This window comes from Hyperolius riggenbachi, chromosome 2 (assembly GCF_040937935.1).
Source record: "Hyperolius riggenbachi isolate aHypRig1 chromosome 2, aHypRig1.pri, whole genome shotgun sequence".
In the NCBI taxonomy this organism is placed as follows: Eukaryota; Metazoa; Chordata; class Amphibia; order Anura; family Hyperoliidae; genus Hyperolius; species Hyperolius riggenbachi.
Window position 1 is genome coordinate 130,617,261 of NC_090647.1, and position 21,787 is coordinate 130,639,047.

Consider the following 21,787-nt stretch of genomic DNA (forward strand, 5'->3'; position numbering starts at 1 on the left):
TTAAACATAATTATTTTTCATATTTGAGTGAAGCAGATGGCATCAGCACGTTTTTTTTTTCCTCCTCTCCGGCTGGGTTCAAAGAAAGACAAAACAAAAAGGCAAAAACCTCCATGTGAGATGGGGCTGCTCCTCAGTATATTCACACATTCTTACAGCAGTAGCTGCATCCATTGTGCCATTATCCATTGTTTACACTCCAAGGTTCCAGCAGTGATGAGTCAAATCTGCATACATAGAGTTTAGAAACGGTAACGTAACTCACATTTCATATACGTGTGCTTTATCTTTCTTCAGGTGATCAGTTCAAGAAGGAGATTAGTGTGGAAGGGCAGAGCTACCTCCTGCTGATAAGAGAAGAAGCAGGAGCTCCAGATGCCAAGGTAATTGTGATTATGTGCTAACACGCTGATTAATACTGCTGCTCGGGTCACTGCTTTAATGCTGACAGGTGGGCATATCGGCTGACTGGTGCTTCAGCTGCCTTACGCAGTCCTAGAACAAGTTCATGGTCCTCTGAATAACATTGTGTTATGTGCAGAGCAGCGGGGAAACAGGAAACTCTGCTGGCTATGGACTCACTGCCAGACACAAATGCTTATATTCTCTGAGAAACATAATGGTGTAATTCAATTAAAGGATACCCCAACTGAAATGTGACATAATGAGATAGACATGTGTATGTACAGTGCCTAGCACACAGATAACTATGCTGTGTTCCTTTTTTTTATTTTTCTGCCTGAAAGAGTTAAATATAAGGTATGCAAGTGGCTGACTCAGTCATGACTCAGACAGGAAGTGACTACAGTGTGACCCTCACTGATAAGAAATTCCAACTATAAAACACTTTCCTAGCAGAAAATGGCTTCTGAGAGCAAGAAAGAGGTAAAAAAGGGGAATTTCTTATCAGTGAGGGTCACACTGTAGTCACTTCCTGTCTGAGTCAGGACTGAGTCAGCCACTTACATACCTGATATTTAACTCTTTCAGGCAGAGAAAGAAAAAAGGAACACAGCATAGTTATCTGTGTGATAGGCACTGTACATACACATGTCTATCTCATTATGTCACATTTCAGTTGGGGTATCCTTTAAAGAATAATAGTCCATTTTAGTCCACATAGTGTGAAAATGGTTCATGCCTCTGTCCGAATGAGATGACCCCTGCTAGAATTGGTAGAATTTGTGGAGACAGAAGGTAAAGGGCACTCCAGAATGTGGAGAGGTAGAGCAGGGGATCCATCTGGAGATTGCAGAACTTCTCACCTGGAAAACTGGCCAAGACACGTTTACCTCAAAAACAGGGCTTGTTAAGCTTCCATCAGAAAACCAATGGCTCATGCTGTAACAATTGCCAGAGATAAGCATGTGCAGCCTCAACCAGAGATGTCTAACTCCAGTCCTTGAGGGCCATATCCATGCCAGTGTATAGGATGGACCGAGAAATGGAGAAATGTATTCTACTTGGTAAACCACACCTTTCCTGATTCAGCTGTGCTAAAAGTGTGCAAATACCTTGGCCATCAAGGACTAGATTTAGACAGCAGTTAGATAAATTAAAGGACCACTGTTCCGAAAATCTTAAAATTTAAAATATATGGAAACATATATAGATAAGAAGTACATTTCTTCGACATTAAAATAAGCCATAAATCACTTTTCTCCTGTGTTACTGTCGCTCAGTGGTGCTCAGCAGAGCTCGAATATTCGAGTAGCTCGAATATTCGAGCTCTTTTTCAGCTATTCGAGCTCGGTATTCGAGCTCCGAATAGCTAGAGCTATTCGAATGGGCTATTCGAGTAAACTCGAATAGCCCATTCACTATTCGAGCTATTCGAGCAAACGGCGCTATTCGAGCTCGAATACCGAGCTCGAATAGCGTCATAGCCCAGATTGATGTCCTTAGAGCCAATCAGAGGGCTCCCAGGCCCTCTGACGGCAGCCAATCACAGAGGGGGACCCTGGCCAGCCCCTACCCTATAAATAGCGGCCGCCATGTTCTGTTTTTCCGTCCTTGCCTGAGACTTGTACAGAGAGAGATCTGCTCCTTTGTGCTTTGGCTTAGCAAGAGCTCTATTGTGGTCATTTACCTAGCGTTTTTGCTCACATACACCTCCTATACACACCTATATTGTTGTTAGTTAGATAGACATTGTATTTTAGTTAGTAGCTTTTGTGTTACATAGAGACAGCTGCTGCAAGCTTACAGCTTTAGGCCTCAGGGCCTGCCTGTGTGGGCAGCTGTTCTCTCCTGTCCTCTGTTTATTTCTCATCTATACCAGTATTTCTGCTGTCCTTTACTACTGATTGATTGTATTTTGTATTGTAGTTATATACTGTAACTGTACTAGGACAGTCACTCAGTCACTGTTCATAGGCTACTAGCTCCTGCGTGTGCGTGCACTCAGTGTCTGTGTACACACACTCTATTTCCTTCTGATTACTGATTGATTATTTTAATTTCTAGTTGTACTTCTTGACTGTTACTACTTACTTACTGTAGTAGGGACACTCACTCAGTCACTGTTCATAGGCTAGCTCCTGCGCGTGTTTGCGCGTGCGTGCACTCACTGTCTGTAGTGTACACACACTCTATTTCCTTGTGATTACTACTGATTATTGTAACTGCTAGTTGTACTTCCTGACTGTTACTACTTACTTACTGTACTAGGGACACTCACTCAGTCTCTGTTCATAGGCCAGCTCCTGCGCGTGTTTGCGTGTGCGTGCACTCACTGTCTGTAGTGTACACACACTCTATTTCCTTGTGATTACTACTGATTATTGTAACTGCTAGTTGTACTTCCTGACTGTTACTACTTACTTACTGTACTAGGGACACTCACTCAGTCTCTGTTCATAGGCCAGCTCCTGCGCGTGTGTGCGCGTGCGTGCACTCACTGTCTGTAGTGTACACACACTCTATTTCCTTGTGATTACTACTGATTATTGTAACTGCTAGTTGTACTTCCTGACTGTTACTACTTACTTACTGTACTAGGGACACTCACTCAGTCTCTGTTCATAGGTCAGCTCCTGCGCGTGTTTGCGCGTGCGTGCACTCACTGTCTGTAGTGTACACACACTCTATTTCCTTGTGATCTCTACTGATTATTGTAACTGCTAGTTGTACTTCCTGACTGTTACTACTTACTTACTGTACTAGGGACACTCACTCAGTCTCTGTTCATAGGCCAGCTCCTGCGCGTGTTTGCGCGTGCGTGCACTCACTGTCTGTAGTGTACACACACTCTATTTCCTTGTGATTACTACTGATTATTGTAACTGCTAGTTGTACTTCCTGACTGTTACTACTTACTTACTGTACTAGGGACACTCACTCAGTCTCTGTTCATAGGCCAGCTCCTGCGCGTGTGTGCGCGTGCGTGCACTCACTGTCTGTAGTGTACACACACTCTATTTCCTTGTGATTACTACTGATTATTGTAACTGCTAGTTGTACTTCCTGACTGTTACTACTTACTTACTGTACTAGGGACACTCACTCAGTCTCTGTTCATAGGCCAGCTCCTGTGCGTGTGTGCGCGTGCGTGCACTCACTGTCTGTAGTGTACACACACTCTATTTCCTTGTGATTACTACTGATTATTGTAACTGCTAGTTGTACTTCCTGACTGTTACTACTTACTTACTGTACTAGGGACACTCACTCAGTCTCTGTTCATAGGCCAGCTCCTGCGCGTGTTTGCGCGTGCGTGCACTCACTGTCTGTAGTGTACACACACTCTATTTCCTTGTGATTACTACTGATTATTGTAACTGCTAGTTGTACTTCCTGACTGTTACTACTTACTTACTGTACTAGACACTCACTCAGTCACCTCACCCACCAACCCACTCCATTAAAGTACCCCACTTTTCACCCGCCCTTTTAAAAAACGTTTGTGTTTACGCCCAAAACATCGAAGATGTCTGGAAGTGGCAGCCAGCGCGGTTTGGGCAAGGGGAAGGGCAGCAAGGGAATCAGGAGGAGAGGGAGCAGCATTGTGGCAAGCCGCGGGCGCGGCCGCGCCACCATGCACAGTTACGCAGCAGCAGCGTCAGTGGCTAACATTCCTCCTATAGCCACTGGCCGTGGACGCCTTGGGCGCCGCCCAGCAGGAGCATCTGCAACTCACGCTGCAGAGACACAGCAGCAGCAGCGTGTAGCACCTGCACCGATTTTCCTCCAGCCGGGTCGGAAACGTCCCATTGAGGAAAAGGATGCAGACACTGTGGTGCAACTGATGACGGAGGATGAGCAGCCCGCCATCAGCTCTGCATCCGAGGCCTCCACCCTCACCACCACCACCACCATCCCTGTTCGCAGCAGCCGCCCAGCAGGGCCTGGGGAGGAGGCCAGTTCACCGTCAGTCGCCGACCTGTCACTCAGCACTCTTTTGACCCCAGGCATGATGAGTCAATTGTCTGCTGTTGTTGGCGATTTGGAGGAGGAGATGCTGATGGGCACTTTGGGGGATGAGGGATTGGACAGCAAGACTGTGGCGACAGTCAAGCAGCCCATCCATGCATCAGGAGAGGAGTTTGGGGGGTCATCATCCCAGCAGGACATGTTTCAGGAGGGGGAGGATGATGATGACACGGTGACAGACAGAGACTGGGTGCCACCAGCTCCAGGGGATGTCGTCATCAGCAGCTCTGAGGAGGAGGAGGAGGATGCGCTTGTGGGCCTTGCAAGGAGGCGCATCATTGCAAGCATTGGCAGCAGTAGGCAGGTCCCACAGCCTGCTGGTGTCTCAGGCTCAGCAGCAGCAGCAGCAGCAGCAGCATCTGCCAGTACCACCACCAGCCGCACCCAAGCCCCCCCCCAACCACCACAGGGAGACAGGCAGCAGCGGTTCCATGCCGTAGGGGGTTGTCTTTGTCACCAATCTGGCGTTTTTTCACCATGCCCACAGTGTACAGCAAGTACGCCACTTGCAACCACTGTCAGCGGAAGTTGAGCAGAGGTGCAGACCCCTTAAAGTTCAGCACGAGCTCGCTCATCAACCACCTTGCTGCGAAACATTGCCACCAGCATGAGGAGTTCCAGAGGCTGAAGGCATCTGGTGCTGGCAGTGGCACCACACCCATCACTGCACAGCCTTCAGCAGCAGCAGCAACAGCAGCCACCCGCCCTCCTGCTCCTACAGCAGCACCAGCAGGAGTGCGGAAACACACTGCTCCTCCCCCCTCTGCAACTCCTGCCGCCGACACTGAGGCCTGTTCCGGCAGCCAGTCCTCAGTGGCCTCCTCTGCTGTGTCTGCTGATTCCCGTGCCAGCAAAAGGCCACGCCAGAGCCTTTTGAGCGAGTCCTTCCAGGGGGTGGTTAGGGCTCTGCCTCCCAGCAGCCGTCGCGTGCGGCAGCTGAACGGCTTGCTGGCACGGGCCATGTGCTCCCAACTCCTGCCGTACACGCTCGTGCAGGAGGGGAGCGACATGCGTGCGCTGCTTGCTTGTGCAGCCCCAGACTGGCAGCTCCCCAGCAGACACTTCTTCGCCCGCAAGGCCATTCCTGCACTGCACCGCTTTGTGATGACCAATGTGGAGCGAGGGCTGGAGCACGCGGTTGGTGAAAGGGTCCACGTCACTATGGACTCCTGGAGCAGCCGCTTCGGGACAGGCCGCTACCTGTCCTTCACTGTCCACTGGGTCAGCTTGGTGGAAGGGGGTGAGGATGGGAGAGCAGCAGCGGGCACAGCAGCAGCAGCAGCAGCAACACAGTGGGTGGTGCCCCCCCGCAGGGTCAGGGGAACTGCAGCAGTTTCCTCCGATCCTCTGCCATCCTCCGGCACACCTGGCCAAACCCCCCACCTCAGCAGCAGCGTGAAGGCCCGCCACTGCCAAGCGCTGCTGCAGTTGGTCAGCCTTGGGAAGACCAAGCTGACGGCAACCCATGTGTTGGCCAAACTCCGGGAGCAGGAGAGGATTTGGCTGACCCCCAGAGGCCTCAGAGTCGGAGAGGTGGTGGCCGACAATGGGGCCAATCTGGTTGCCGCAATAGACAGGGGAAACCTGACCCACATCCCCTGTATTGCCCACGTGCTGAACCTGGTGGTGCAGAAGTTCTTGCGCACCTACCAGGGGATGGGCGAACTGCTGGAAACGGCAAGGGAGGTTGTGCGTCACTTCCGGCGCTCGGCTGCAGCCTGTGCGAGCCTGGAAGACGTGCAAAAGGAGCTGGAGCTGCCACGCCATCGGCTGATCATTGACGTTCCGACTCGCTGGAACTCCACCCTGGCGATGTTGGAGCGTCTGGTTGAACAGAAGCACGCTGTCAACCAGTACCTTGCCCAGGCCACTGTGTCCGCCGCTCAGAGAAGGGACAGGACCAGCAACATCCCGTCCATCGTCCCCGATGATGACTGGAGGCACATGCAGCAGGTGTGCTTAGTGCTGGCTCCCTTTCTGCAGGCCACTAACATGGTGAGCAGGGACCATGCTATGGTCTGCGAGTGGGTGCCCCTGGTTTGTCTGCTGAACAGGGCCCTCGATGCTTTGCTGGAACAGGGAGCGGCAGCCTTGGACCAGCAGGAGCGTCATCATGCAGCTGCACAGTCCACCTCTGAGGGGGAGGAGGAGGAGGACTTGGTGGAGGTCCCTGACCTTGCTGCTGATGAGGGGGATCAGCACAGCGCAGCTGAGTTGGTGCGGGGGTGGAGAGAAGATGAGGCTGAGGAGGCAGAGGAGGAGGATGAGGACAGCACTGCCATCGATGTGCCAGCACACGTGGCCCGCCTCTTCCCAATGGCAGCGCACATGCTGACGTGCCTGCGCAAGGACCCCAGGGTGATCCAGATGAAGCAGAGGGAGGACATCTGGATCAGCATGATGTTGGACCCACGCCTCAAGGGGAAGTTGAGCCAGTTCCTGCTGCCTGCAGGAGGAGACCCAGCGCAACAAATAAGGAGCTTGCAGCAGGCCCTTGTTGAGCGCTTGGAGGAAGCCTTCCCCCAGCCTTCCACCCCCACTGTCCAGCCAGCACAGAGGCAGCAGCAGGTGCCTGCATCCAGCAGCAAGCGCCCCACAGACCTGCTGTCTCTCAGCCACGAGCTCTACAGGACTGTAGAGGCTCCGGCAGCAGTGACTAGAGAGGAGGTGCATGCAGCAGCATCCTCCTCCGGTCACAGCCAGCGCCTGACCCGCATGGTGGCTGACAACATGGGGTCCTACAGCGGGCTTGACAGCGATGCCCCTGTTGATCCCATGGAGTATTGGGTCAAGCGCCTGGAGATCTGGAGCGAGCTGGCGCAGTACGCCCTGGAAGTGCTGTCCTGTCCCCCTTCCAGCGTGCTGTCCGAGCGCTGCTTCAGTGCAGCTGGTGGCGTGGTCACCGAGAAACGCTCACGTCTGTCTCACAAGTCTGTGGACAGACTGACGTTTCTCAAGATGAACCAGGCGTGGGTGGAAGGCGAGTTCCTGGCCCCTGTTGTCGGCGAGAGGGGGACATGAACTGGCTGCCGGAACTTAGAACCATCGTTAATGTGCCTTACCACCCTTTACCACCTCCTGGCTCCTGCTCACTAAGCCAGCCTGGTTCACTTTGACTATTACGTCGCCTGCAGCCACACATTTTACACCTACAGTGGTCTGCTGTGTACTGCCCTTCTGCTGTCTGTCTGTGTTTCCCACTGCCAGGGTACACAGAATTACCTTCTGCTGCCACTCTGCCACCAGCTATTACGTCAAACAATAGCTATATATCTGTGTAATTGGTTTTACAAACAAAACCAAAAAACCATTAAAAAAAAAAAAGGTTTAATTTTTCTGAGGTGCCCGGGTTGAAAACTGTGTTGTCCCAGTTGTGTATTGGACACGATGTGGGCTGCACGACCGCTGTCTGGGACCTCCTGCCTGCTGTGCTTATTTACAGCCCTGTTATCACCGCTAGGTACCAGGGCTATTATGTCACGCTGCCTGCCTGCTGCCACACTCACACTACTCCTCCATTCCTCCTGCTGATGCTGCTGTCTGTCTGTGTTTCCCACTGCCAGGGTACACAGAATTACCTTCTGCTGCCACTCTGCCACCAGCTATTACGTCAAACAATAGCTGCTCACATAATTACTCCTCCATTCCTCCTGCTGCTGCTGCTGTCGGTCTGTGTTTCCCACTGCCAGGGTACACAGAATTACATTCTGCTGCCACTCTGCCACCAGCTATTACGTCAAACAATAGCTATATATCTGTGTAATTGGTTTTACAAACAAAACCAAAAAACCATTAAAAAAAAAAGGTTTAATTTTTCTGAGGTGCCCGGGTTGAAAACTGTGTTGTCCCAGTTGTGTATTGGACACGATGTGGGCTGCACGACCGCTGTCTGGAAGAAGAAGAAGAAGAAGAAGAAGAAGAAGAAGGAGAAGAAGAAGAAGAAGGAGAAGAAGAAGGAGAAGGAGAAGGAGAAGGAGAAGGAGAAGGAGAAGGAGAAGGAGAAGGGGAAGGGGAAGAAGAAGAAGAAGAAGAAGAAGAAGAAGAAATTTTGGACACAACTTCTCTTTCCACCTTTTTTTTTTTAAAGGAACATCCCCACATAATCACTTGCTGTTGTTACTTGGAAAAAAAGATGTTTCTTGCATCATTCACCCTCAAAACAAGTGTTGGAAGCTATTTAAGGCCAATTCAAATAGTCAGCTCGAATAATGAGCTCGAATCCCGACTCGAATAGTGAGCTCGAAGTCCGAGGTCGAATCGAATAGTAAAAATTATTCGACTCGAATATTCGACTGACCTCGAATAATTTACTATTCGAATTCGACCAAACTCGAATTTTAAAAAGGGGTATTTGTGTCGCTTATAGTAAGTAGTAGAAATCTCACAGAGCGGACAGGTTTTGGACTAGCCCATCTCCTCATGGGGATTCTCAGGGTTTTCTTTATTTACAAAAGCACTTAGTAAATGGCAGTTGCTCTGTCCAACTGCCCAATAAGTGTGCAGCGAGCAGGGAGGCTGGCCAGCATCTTTTTATAAATCTTTTTCAAGAAGTGGCTTTATAAAGAATAAAGGCCATGCTGAGAATACCCTATGGAGAAATGGACTAGCCAAAAACATGTCAGTAATGTCAGATTTCTACTACCTACTGTAAGTGACAGGAACATAGGAGAGAAGTACTTGAAAAACAAATCAGATTGAGAGCCTCCAATAGTGCAGTATGTCAAACCAATTGGTCAAAAGAGTAAATATATAAGAATATACTCACAAAGGTTTGTTACCTCTGGTAACCACTCAGTAGGCAGGTGGGGAGATTAAACCTAACCTCACTCGGGTTAAAAATGTCGTTCTCCGGAGAAGTAGAAAAAAGGGGGTAACACCCTCCGGACACTCAGAAGAAACAATTGTTCAAAACGGAGTTTTAACAAATTAAAAAATAGTTAAAAAACGTTTGGAAAGGGAGAGGAAGTGGTGGACTTACCTCCCACAAGGAGACACTGTAATGATCTGCTCGGCTGCCTGTGCAGGCAGGCAGCTTTTTGACCATTGTTCAGGTCTGCATTCTGCAGGTCTCTGGAAGAGAGACCTTTTGTCAGTTTTTCAGCTTGCTGCTGCTGAGGAATTTGCATACGTTTGTCATGCAAATTGCCTAGCCACATCCCTTGTAGGCTTGCTCTATATATACCATGTGATATCACAGACCTTCGCTGGTCATAAGGATTCTTCCTGTGAAACACTCCGGAGAGTGTCAGCCTTGTTCATTGTTTGAAGATTAGCTTAGAGTAATTCCTGGGACTGCACTAGGCAGGTTTCCCTAGTGCAGTTAGGATTGCATATCTGTTTCGTTTGTCTGTTGCGATTGTCCTGTCCCTGCGGTGGTCGACAGGAAGTCGTTCTGATCTTTGTTCTTGGAGTATAGCTGGAGCAGCGGTTGCTACCAGCTATCTCCTCCATCTGTCTTGCCTGGATCGCACTCGCCTAGCGCTAGTGCTGTGGATCCGTCTGATCTCCATCTCTCTGTCTCCCTGGATCGCACTGGCCTCTTTTCGCTAGTGCTGTGGATCCTATCTCTCGCCTGTTCCTGTTTTCGTGTGTCTGTCTTGTCTGCTACGAACGCTTGCTGGAGGCTCGGTGAGGTAACCGTTAAGCAAGCGCTCGCGTCCTCTGTTTCATGTTTGTCTGTCGGTTAGTTAGGTGTGCTTGTCTCTATTGTGCTAATCACGTGGAGACCGCGCATAAACGCGTGCACTGTTGCGAATGAGTGCGGTGTTCGCGTTTAGCTAGCGTTTGTTATCTTCCGTATCTCTTCATTGTATGATTTGCTGTGCCTTTGCTACTCTCGTGCTCTGCCTTGCTGTAGCCTTGTGTCACGTCTGGCGATCGCACCTCTCGCGATCGCGTTCCTACTTCATATCTGCTGTGGTGTGTGCACCGTCGCGGGTTGGCGACTAGTTTGGTGCACACACATACAATCTGTCTCTGTGCTCATTCTCAATCGCCTCTCTTGCGATTGTGTTTCTTCCCTTCGTACAATTCCTGTCTGGCGTGTGTGGTAGGGCAGAGGAGCTGTTCCTCTGCACTCCACAGCTCCACCTGCCGACAGGAATTTCCCTCTACAGGTGCATTGCACCTTCTGCTGGGTTTCCTCAAATTATACGCTTGTGGAGGATTTCCGCAGTGTCAGCGCACGCCTTGTGCGCTGATCACGGAGAGAATTCCACAATCCTTACAGACACACGGTCAGTTATTCACTGATTCAAGTAGACTCCAGAATGATAGCCTATACATCAGTGGTTCTGGATGCTTGCCTGGCTTACAGGGGCGAAAATAGATAATTTGCATATTCAGTAGTGGTGCATTGTGGGTAACCACAAATGTTAACTTTTAGCTGAATTATTGCAAGTTTCCTTCTGTTTTAAGAAGACAAATTTCACCAAGAGTTGATACTTTAATGAAACTAAAAATACATTAGTATATGTAGTCTCCACTCTCCCATTGCTCTTAAATACTTGTTCAGTGGCATATGGCTGGACTGAATCATGACATATGGTAAACCATCTATTTCTGGTAACTTGATGCCACAATATCCTGTTAGGTATCCCTTTAAATACTTAAATGATATTGATTAAGTTTTCCAATATCTTCAGCCCTTAGAATGTGTCTAACTTATACCAAGAATACAGTTAGGTTTTTAGCTAAATGAGCTGACTCAATGGGCCTGATTCACAAAGCGGTGCAAACACTTTGCACGCCTGTGAAAAGCCCTTTATCACGCCTAAACTTAGTTTAGGCGTGATCTGAAGGAATTTGCGCGAACTCCCGCGCGCAAAGTTTTGCGCTTTCGCGCGAAGTGCCCATTAAGCCCTATGGGACTTTGCGCGCGCACGGAAACTTCGCGCGAGTTAGAGCACAAAGCGGTGATAACTTTGCTGGTGCAAAGGTTATCACGCCTAAAGTCTTTTAGGCGTGATAACTGACTTATCACCGCTTTGTGAATCGAGCCCTATAAAATGAAGATGTACGGAGAAACGTTATAACCAGGTTTAGGTACATAATAATAGTGATTTGTAAAAGGTTATAAAGTCATGCTCTAGGTACTGCTTTTCAGTAATATGGAAACCACACCTTACGGTGACAGATGACACCAGGAAAAAACTCCCTCATTTTACAGTGGGCACTCAATCATCTGTTGCAGTTTATACCCCATTGGACGCTTGTTTTGGTGATTACAGTAAAAGTCCAGTTTTGTTGTTCTCCTTTAGGCTATGTTCACAGTAAGTATTGGATTCCCTGTAAAAGCAGGAACACAACCGAACAAGAAAGTCACGTTGCACGATATCTGGGCATTGCATCGCATACAGTGAAACATACAGTCAATGAAAGTATGTTTCACTGTCACTGTTAATGCGTGCTTATTGCGGCAATGCACTGCATGCAGTATTGTACGCACTGTGGGTGCTGCATGCCATATTGGACGCACTGTGAACATCCCAGAAGTGGAGCATTGCAGTGCGATGTTCCGCGTTACAGTGCGGCCAGTATGTCACAGCGCACCACTGGGAACATAGCTTAAACAATGTAACATGTCTCTGAGGCTCCCATAATGCATCACTTTAACAGAGCAAGTGGAGCCAGATAATATCTCCAGTTTTGGGTATTATTGGATGAATTTAATTGAAGGCCTATACTGTAAGTTGCCTTAAGCAGCTGTAGATGAATTCCTGGGCCACAGAGGTTATAAAATAATGCTTAGCATGGCTCACAGACTGCAGCTATACATGAGCAATGTTTACCTAGGCCTGCATTGCATCAGGTTGTATAAGGCACAGCTGCAATAGTGAAATCAATATCTGACAAGATTGCTTATGATATACTGTGTAATATTTACTAGTGCATGATGGCAGACCAGGTAAACAATCAATATCAGGAAGTTACTGATTGCTTACCTGATTACTACAGATCGTATGGTGTATGCCTTGTGTAAGGACCGGTGCACACCAAGAGCGCTTCTGAGCACTTTTAAAAACGCCTGCGCTTTGAAAAGCGCTTGGCTAATGTACTTGAATGGGATGGACCACACCAGAGCGATGTGATTTTCTCCCAAACGCTGATTTCTGAGGCGATTCAGCCTCAATGTTAACTATAGGAAAAGTGGAATATTGCTCTGAAAAGCGCTAGATCAGAGCGATTTTCCAGGCGTTTTTGTTACAGAAGCTGTTCAGTTACAGCTTTACTGTAACCAAAAAAAACCAAAACGCTACACCAAAATCATGCTCCAAAAATCGCTAGGCATGATTAGAAAATAGCTAGCCACATTCCAAGAATCACCTAGGAAAATCACTTCAAAAAGCGCTGAGCGTTTGCGATTACGCTAGTGCTTTTTGGTGTGCACTGGCCCTAGTCAGAAGATGACAGTGCACAGCCTGTGCACAACGATAGGATAAGTGCTTATGAAGGCAGCTAGCAAATGTGCGACAGAAGACCTCTTTGCCTGTTTTTTGTTTTTTTTAAAGCAGACCTGACCACAGAATTTCCTCTCTGCTCTAAAAGATAAGCAACAGCATAATAACCTTTAAAGAAAACATTTTCTTGTTACAGCGATAAAAATCCTGCTATAAATCTGCAGTGTGTCTACTTTCTGCTTTTATGGAAGCAATCATAGGGTTAACATACTGTATTTACAAATTAGCTGCTCTGCTGAGGCATCCATCTGACACAGCTGAGAGATCAAATTACAACATTTGATTAGTCACATATGAGGGGGATTAGACAGGCTAAACTCTCTAAGTACGTACAGGGTGCATTTATCTCTGTTTTCCTTCTGTCCTGTGCAAGAGTTCAGGTCCACTTAAACTGGCACATGATTTAAGGTTAACCTCCAGACTAAAAATCTACTCAGCAGGCGTGGTGTTTCTTTAACAGTTTCACAGCATCAGAACTTTTTTTTTCTTATAGAAGTCTCATTTTTAGCTGCATTTTTAGCCAAGCTCCGCCCCATCAAAGAAAACTGCCCAGGCTTTTTTACCCTGATGCTGTGCAAAGCATGATGGCATTTCCTATGTTGTTATTCACGTTGCCTAGCAACTGGGAGGGGTTATCAGGACACAGGACAGTTGGAACTGTATCTCATGCTCCCTGTCACCTCCTTTAAACCAAAAAGATGGCTGCCCCCATGAAATCACAAACATTTGCCTGTTTTTTAAAAACAAGGTGGGTAAGAGATTATATTACGTATCTATTGTAATTAACATAACTAATGTACCTTAATGACAGTATGTTTGCTTAGGCTGAAGTTCCTCTTTAACCTTCAGATCAGTGACCCATTAAAAGCATTTACTTGCTGTGAGTTGAATAGGTCCAAATTAAAGTACATCTGAACTGAGGAAGGGTGGCTGCAATATTTAGTTCCTTTTAAACAATACCAGTTGCCTGGCTGCCCTACTCATCTCTTTGGTCGCAGTAGTGTCTGCATCACACTGAAACAAGCATGCCGTTAAAGTGGACCTGAACCCTTGCACAGGACAGAAAGAAAACATATCTGGTCCCGTGAATCAGGAAGTAGAAACAGTGTATATTTATTTTAGGATTTGTATCAGCTGTAACAAAGAAATGTTATTTGTTTGTAGGTTATTATGCTGTTGTATATCAGAAACACCTGATTTGCATTCTTGGTCAGGGTCTATGGCTAAAGTTTTAGTATTAGAGACACAGGCTCAGCAGGAAAGCCATGCAATCTGTATTTTTTAAAAGGAAATAAATATGTCAGCCTCCATTTCCCTCTCAGTTGAGATGTGCTTTAAGTCCCCACCCTAGCTGGTTGAGCTTGTTTTAGTAAATCAGACCTAGAGTGAATTGTCATGAATCTGTAGGAACATGGGTGTGGAGTTAGGCCTGAGTCTGACAGATGGCTTATTGATTGATCCTCTCTGCAATCTGCTCTTTAGTTTTCTAACTGGGTGGATGGCGTCATCTTTGTGTTCAGCCTGGAGAACGAGGCAAGTTTTCAAGACATATTCCAGTACTACGCTCTGTTGGCAAACTATCGCACTGTGTCTGACGTTGCTGTGGCTCTGGTGGGCACTCAAGGTAAGTCTGTTACTCACTTGATCTAGAATCATGCATGTCAGTTGATGCCATACCTCTGTACAGCACCTCACATCACTTAACCTACTCTAGTGGACAGTTACACATAATGTTTGAAAGATGCTGGAAAAGGACAACGGAAGTGAGAGATATATGGAGGCTGCCATATTTATTTCCTCTTAACTAAAACCAGTGGCCTGACAGCCATGCCGATCTTTCATGCATCAGCAGTGTCTGAATCACACACCTGAAACAAGCATGGAGCAAATCCAGTCAAATATCTGCATGCTTGTTCTGGGTCTGTGACTAAGTATTGGAGGCAGAGAATCAGCAGAACAGCCAGGCAGTGTGCATTGTTTAGCATAAATATGGCAGCTTCCATATCCCTCTCACTTCAGGTGTCCTTTAAATATTAAAAGCTCCACTTTTTTTATAAGTAATGATGGCAATATGCTGGCTAAACCTTAACCCGAGGTGAGAGGGATATCTATGGAGGCTGCCATGTGTATTTACTTTTAAGCAATACCAGTTGCCTGGCTGTCCTGCTGATCCTCTGTTTTTAATACGTTCAGCCATAGATCCTAAACAAGCATGACGATCAGGTGTTTCTGACAAGATTAGCTGCATGCTTGTTTCTAGTGTAATTCAGACACTACTGCAGCCAAATAGATCAGCAGGGCTACCAGGCAACTGGTATCATTTAAAAGGAAATAAATATGGCAGCCTCTATATCACTCTCACCTCGGGTTCACTTTAAAAAGAATTAGAGACTCGAGGTTTCAATTTCTCCAAATAGTTGGTGGGAATTCTGTAGCATATTGCGTTTTACATTATTAATTTTAACCATGCAATGCATCATATTAAGAATGATCCTTTATCTCACCCAGGCACTACCTTATCGAGTAGTTCTATATTTCAGTGAAATAAATTTCCTATCTCATGGGATGGTGTTGTTAATATCACTACGGTTTTTGAATTGCTTCTGTTGTCCATCACTTTCTGCCCATCATTTTCTCTCCATAACTGAGAATCACGGGAAATTCTTCAGGTTTTTGGTATGTTGAACATAATGTTGGCTGTCTACTAGTACCTTTAGTAATGCGCTCATGAAATCGCTTTGTACACACATTGACAAGTGCAAAAGAGCCCTAACATGAAGAGTTCTTTGCATTTCCTCTTATCCTATTGGTTCTCTTTGCAGATAAAATCAGCTCTAACAACCCCAGGGTGATAGAAGATGTGCGAGCCAGAGGTCTGTGCTATGACATGAAGCGATGTATGTACTATGAGACATGCGCCACCTATGGGTTAAATGTGGATCGAGTGTTCAGTGAAGGTGAGGAGCTGCTACTTGATGGACTTGTATGGAAGATCTGCTTTTACTAGAATTAATACATGGCAGCACTGTAACAACCACAGATTGCATTAATTGTTTACCCAGGATAATGACTGTATGGATGTGTAGCCTTCTGTCAATATACAGTATACATATTCAAAGAACAAAGGACTATTTCCATGTACAGATTAGAAGACATTTTGGACGCCATTCACTACCCAGTCAGTGGGGTTGGTTCACAAAACTTATGTTATGAATCATCACACCTTATTTATAACTTATGATTTATTTCTCTTAATCCATCTCAACTCATGATTTATCACTTTTTATCTCTCAACTCAAGAAGTATCTCTCCTTATCCATTTATGTCATGAGTTAGTTCTCCTTAAATTAAAAATAAGAAAGTTAAGAGAACAGCTTTGTGAATCATCCTTTTTGTTTCTCCTTCTATTTCCCATGAACCATAATAAATAGATGGACATGTCTCAGTACCCACAAAACATCTATTGAAGTGTATACAACTTCTGTAGGTGATATTTTTCTACATTTTAGTGCATACAGTAGAATCCCTTTATAGTAAACTCCAAGGGACCAGGAAAAGTAGTTTACTATATCAGTATTGGTCATGCATTGTTTATTTATATAAACGCATTTGCATGGGCTTGAGAGTTTACTATATCCAGAGATATACTATGTGAGAATCCTCTATAATACAAAAAAGCTGTGTCCTTTGTCTCCGTGCTGTTAGCGTTCTGCGCATGTGCCTGCAGTTCAGCCAGCTCTAAAAGCTCTGCGCGTGCGCCCGCAGTTCGGCCGGCTCGGGGGCTCCTGTGGTTGCTGGGGCAACAGGGACACAGTGCAGAGAGCAAGGGAGACGACGCAGTGGCTTGCGCACACATTATGTAAAAAAAAAAAAAAAAAAAAAAAAAGTTCTAGCACCCGTTAATTTAATGGGCTTAATGTCTAGTTTACTATAATGAGATTTTACTGTGTATATACTGTATATACAGTGGGATGCGGAATTTTGGGCAAAGTTGTTAATCGTCATGATTTTCCTGTGAAGATCGTTGGTTGTTATGATAAAAAATGTCAGTTAAATATGTCATATAGGAGACACACACACTGATATTTTAGAAGTGACATTACGTTTATTGCATTTACAGAAAGTGCGCAATAATTGTTTAAATAAAAGTAGGCAGGTGTATAAATTTGGGCACTGTTGTCATTTTATTGATTCCAAAACCTTTAGAACTAATTATTGGAACATAAATTGGCTTGGTAAGTTCAGTGACCCCTGACCTACATACACAGGTGAATCCAATTATGAGAAAGAGTATTTAAGGGGGTCAATTGTAAGTTTCCCTCCTCTTTTAATTTTCTCTGAAGAGTAGCAACATGGGGGTCTAAAAACAACATTCAAATGACCTGAAGACAAAGATTTTTCACCATCATGGTTTAGGGGAAGGATACAGGAAGCTGTCTCTGAGATTTCAGCTGTCTGTTTCCACAGTTAGGAACATATTGAGGAAATGGAAGACCACAGGCTCAGTTCAAGTTAAGGCTCCAAGTAGCAGGCCAAGGAAAATCTAGGATAAACAGAGGCGATGAATGGTGAAAACAGTCAGAGTCAACCCACAGACCAGCACCAGGGACCTATAACATCACCTTTCTGCAGATGGAGTCACTGTGCATCGTTCAACCATTCAGCACACTTTACACAAGGAGATTCTGTATGCAGAGGAAGCCTTTGCTCCACCCACAGCACACACAGCCGCTTGAGGTATGCTAAAGCACATTTGGACAAGCCAGCTTCATTTTGGAATAATGTGCTGTGGACTGATGAAGCTAAAATTTAGTTATTTGGGCATAACAAGGGGCGTTATGCATGGAGGAAAAAGAACACAAGATTCCAAGAAAAACACCTGCTACCTACAGTAAAATATGGTGGTGGTTCCATCATGCTGTGGGGCTGTGTGACAGTGCAGAGACTTGGAATCTTGTCAAAGTTGATGGACGCATGGATTCCACTCAGTATCAGCAGATTCTGGAGACCAATGTCCAACAATCAGTGACAAAGCTGAAGCTGCGCCGGGGCTGGATCTTTCAACAAGACAACGACCCTAAACACTGCTCAAAATCCACTAAAGCATTCATGCAGAGGAACAAGTACACTGTTCTGGAATGGCCATCTCAGTCAGACCTGAATATAATTGAAAATCTGTGATGTGAGTTAAAGAGAGCTGTCCATGCTCGGAAGCCACCAAACCTGAAGGAACTACAGACGTTTTGTAAAGAGGAATGGTCCAAAATATCTTCAACCAGAATCCAGACTCTCATTGGAACCTACAGGAAGCGTTTAGAGGCTGTAATTGCTGCAAAAGGAGGATCTTCTAAATATTGATTTAATTTCATTTTTGTGGTGCCCAAATTTATGCATCTGCCTAATTTTGTTTAAACAATTATTGCACACTTTTTGTAAATACAATAAACTTCATCTCACTTCTCAAATATCACTGCGTGTGTCTCCTATATGATATATTTAACTGACTCTTTATCGTAGCAACCAACGATTTATACAGGGAAATCATGACGTTTAACAACGTTGCCCAAACTTTTGCATCCCACTGTGTGTGTGTGTGTATATATATATATATATATATATATATATATATATATATATATATATATATATTATTAATATAGTATAATAATATACCATTATACTGCTCTGATCAGATGAGCACTTTATAATTATGTTTGGACTGCCTGTGTTTGCTCATGGAGGATGCATATTATCCTATGATTATCAAATGGAAGTATACATAGATACATACATACATACATACTTATATATATACATACTCTGAATTGTACATGTTGGTGTGATGCTGCAGTTTGGTGTTTGGTAATTGCTTCATATTTTCAGTTGCTCAGAAGGTCTTAGCGCTAAAGAGGCAACAGCAGCTACTATCATGCAAGTCGTTACCCAGCTCACCGAGTCACTCTGGTGGATCAACACCACTATCAGTGCAGGTATGTATAACTGGTTAGTTCTTATAGTAATAGTGACTAGTTTCCATATAAAAAAATTGAAATACAAAATAACAAGATTTTTAAAACCTTTCGAAATACTGTGTACCTACCTGTGTAATACTGTGTACCTAACTTTGCTGGTAGTTATGATCAAATGAAACTTCTGTGACATCTGCTCCAAGATAATTCAGGAAATAGTAAAAAAAACCTCTGGTTCAGATTACTACAGCGTCATAACAGAAATACGATAGCTGGTATTGCTGACCTGCTGGTAAAATATTTCTGGCTGCAGTACTGAAGCCCTGGCTGATATCATTTCCACGCGGATTCAATAAACCTCAGATAAGCAATGACTACAGGGGTCTTCTATCAGTCCCTTACTCAGTGCCCATACGTTCAAAGAGTAGTATACAAACAGTGCTAATTATTGCAAATCTTAATTCTTCTTTTTGATGATAGAAGTCTTTTGGGTTCTTATTGTGGGATCCCATCTTGATCTGCCCGCTTGACTGAAGTCTCTTCAATCAGCTGTCTGGCTTCTTGCTTGAAGGATCTTGTAAGACTGGTATCCACCAGTTTTCAAATTTGCAGGCTTTTTCTCACTTAGTAGTAGAGATACAGCTCCTGACTTCTTCTTACTGTATAGGGTATAGGGTCCAGTCACTGATGTGACTGCCATAATTCTGCTGTTTGCATAGGTGGCAGATTTATAATAGTTGAATGCCAGAGCTCAATAAATGGAAAAATGCAGTACCTAATATATTCCTATTAGACAGAAGTCTGCAAGCAATTTTAGGAGGCCAAAAGGGCTACTCAACAGTCAATATGTAAAGCTTCTACCAAGCTATTGAATCACAAACGAATTCCTAAAGAATAACCCTAAGGATTTATATCAGCGTAAAGAAGAATTAGCATGTATCTGTAGGCAAAAACTGGGCAGTGTTTGTATGTAATGTAAAGTGTATATGTGCTGGTCTTAAGTAAGTGCAACAGTCAGCTTTCAGCCTTATTAGTTTGCAGGTTCTTTTAACACTGACATCTATACAATTTCCTTCTGGTACAGACTAGCAATGGAGCACCCACTGACTACTCATCATCATTGCCTTCCACTCCGAACATCAGCCACAGAGAGCTGCGCAGTGACGTGTCTATTGGGCTCAGCACATCGGGGTCTTTACACCGTGGAGCTAAGCGACGAACAAGTCTTTTCCCTGTAAGTGAATGTATTTATATCATCAACCACAATGCATATGTAAAGAGTGCAAACGGTATTGAATGATGATAGCTATTATAGCACCAGTGAAGAGATATAGCAGCAGCTGAAGGATGGGGTCCCTCTTGTCCAGGGATTCAAATTGTCTCTGCCTCTGCATCCCCCACTGCTCTGTCACTTACCTGTGTCCAAAATGCTTCCAGACAGTGGCGTAGCAATAGGGGGTGCAGAGTTTGCGACCGCATCGGGGCCCCTGGGCCAAAGGGGCCCGAGGGGTTCACCCTCAACCACAGTATTAGCCAGTGGCGTAGCTAAGGAGCTGTAGGCCCCGATGCAAGTTTTACAATGGAGCCCCCCAAGCAGTCTATGCATAGCAATTGATACGGTGCTCCAAAACCTGCCAAAGGCAACTACAGTGTCAGAGCCGAGGTGCAAGAAGGGGATGGGGAACAGTTTCGTTAATGATTACCAACTATTCAAAGTAGCTATAGAAGTGATTAATATGAGCACAGGACCAATAGGAAGCTAAGACTGTAGTTGAGGGAGGGCCCTTCGGGGCCCCTCTGGCCCAAGGGCCCCGATGCAGTCGCTACCTCTGCAACCCCTATTGGTACGCCATTTGTATTAGCTGTTTATTGGTCCTGTGCTGGTAATAATCACTTCTATAGATGCTTTGAATAGTAATAATCATTAACACACTGTTCCTTATCCCCTTCTTGCACCTCTGACACTGTGGTTGTCCTTGATTGGTTTTGATGTGCCGTATCAATTGTTATGTATAGAGGGCTTGGGGGGCCCCAATGTAAAACTTGCACCGGGGCCCACAGCTTCTTAGCTACACCGCTGCTTCATAATGTAGCTTGTCTTTTTCTGCTGCATCTGTAGTCAGTTTCTGATTGCCTTGAGGGGTACCTAAGTGTAAAAAAACAAAAAACAGTTCAACTTACCTGTGGCTTCTTGCAGCCCCCTGCAGTCATCCTGTGCCTGCGCCGTCCTTCCGTGACCCTTCAGTTAGCAGCTGTCTCAAAGCTGGCCGGCCGTGGCTGGTCACAGGCAACTGTGAATTAGTGGCCTTGATCTACACACATCTTGAACGCACTCCCATCCTGAATGCGCATGCGCTGTAGCAATTTTCCTACTTATGTGTGGCCGGCCAGCTTTCAGTGTGTCGCAGTTGCTGACTGAAGGGTCGTGGAAGGATAGCGCAGGGACAGGATGACTCCAGGGGGCTGCAAGAAGCCCCGGGTATGTTAAATTGCTTTTTATTTGTACAAGATTACGATTTCCTTTAACAGGCGGATGAAAACAAAAAGTGTTCTGAATGCACTGGGTTTGTGATGCGTTAGCAATGCTTCTGAATAAAGTATCTAGGGTATGCAGAGCCTTCATATAACTCTATAGGCTTTATTTTAGCATTGCAATTTCTTGGGCAAGAGTTTGCAGCCCTTGTGTGATTTATATAGCGGTATAAAGAAGTTTCTGAAAGGGTTGGTAAACAAGTGGTTGTATGGCTGCAGCCATGTGCATACCTGCAGTGAGAAGATCTTTTAACCACTTCCCAACTGAGGGGTTTTACCCCCTGACCACCAGAGCAATTTTCACCTTTCAGCGCTCCTTCCATTCATTCGTCTATAACTTTATCATTACTTATCGCAATGAAATGAACTATATCTTGTTTTTTTGCCACCAATTAG

General features: G+C 45.6%; 1 protein-coding gene across 5 annotated transcripts in view; it reads left to right on the forward strand.

Annotated features, from left to right (window-relative positions):
• The window catches only part of AGAP2 (ArfGAP with GTPase domain, ankyrin repeat and PH domain 2), a 419,192-nt gene that overhangs the window by 320,684 nt on the left and 76,721 nt on the right, over positions 1-21,787 (forward strand). For all 5 annotated transcript variants that reach the window (XM_068267414.1, XM_068267415.1, XM_068267410.1 and 2 more), the window contains exons 4-8: positions 298-383; positions 14,373-14,514; positions 15,713-15,847; positions 18,774-18,880; positions 19,944-20,093. In XM_068267414.1, coding sequence (XP_068123515.1) covers positions 298-383; positions 14,373-14,514; positions 15,713-15,847; positions 18,774-18,880; positions 19,944-20,093 — 620 coding nt within the window. The remainder of the gene's footprint in view (positions 1-297; positions 384-14,372; positions 14,515-15,712; positions 15,848-18,773; positions 18,881-19,943; positions 20,094-21,787) is intronic.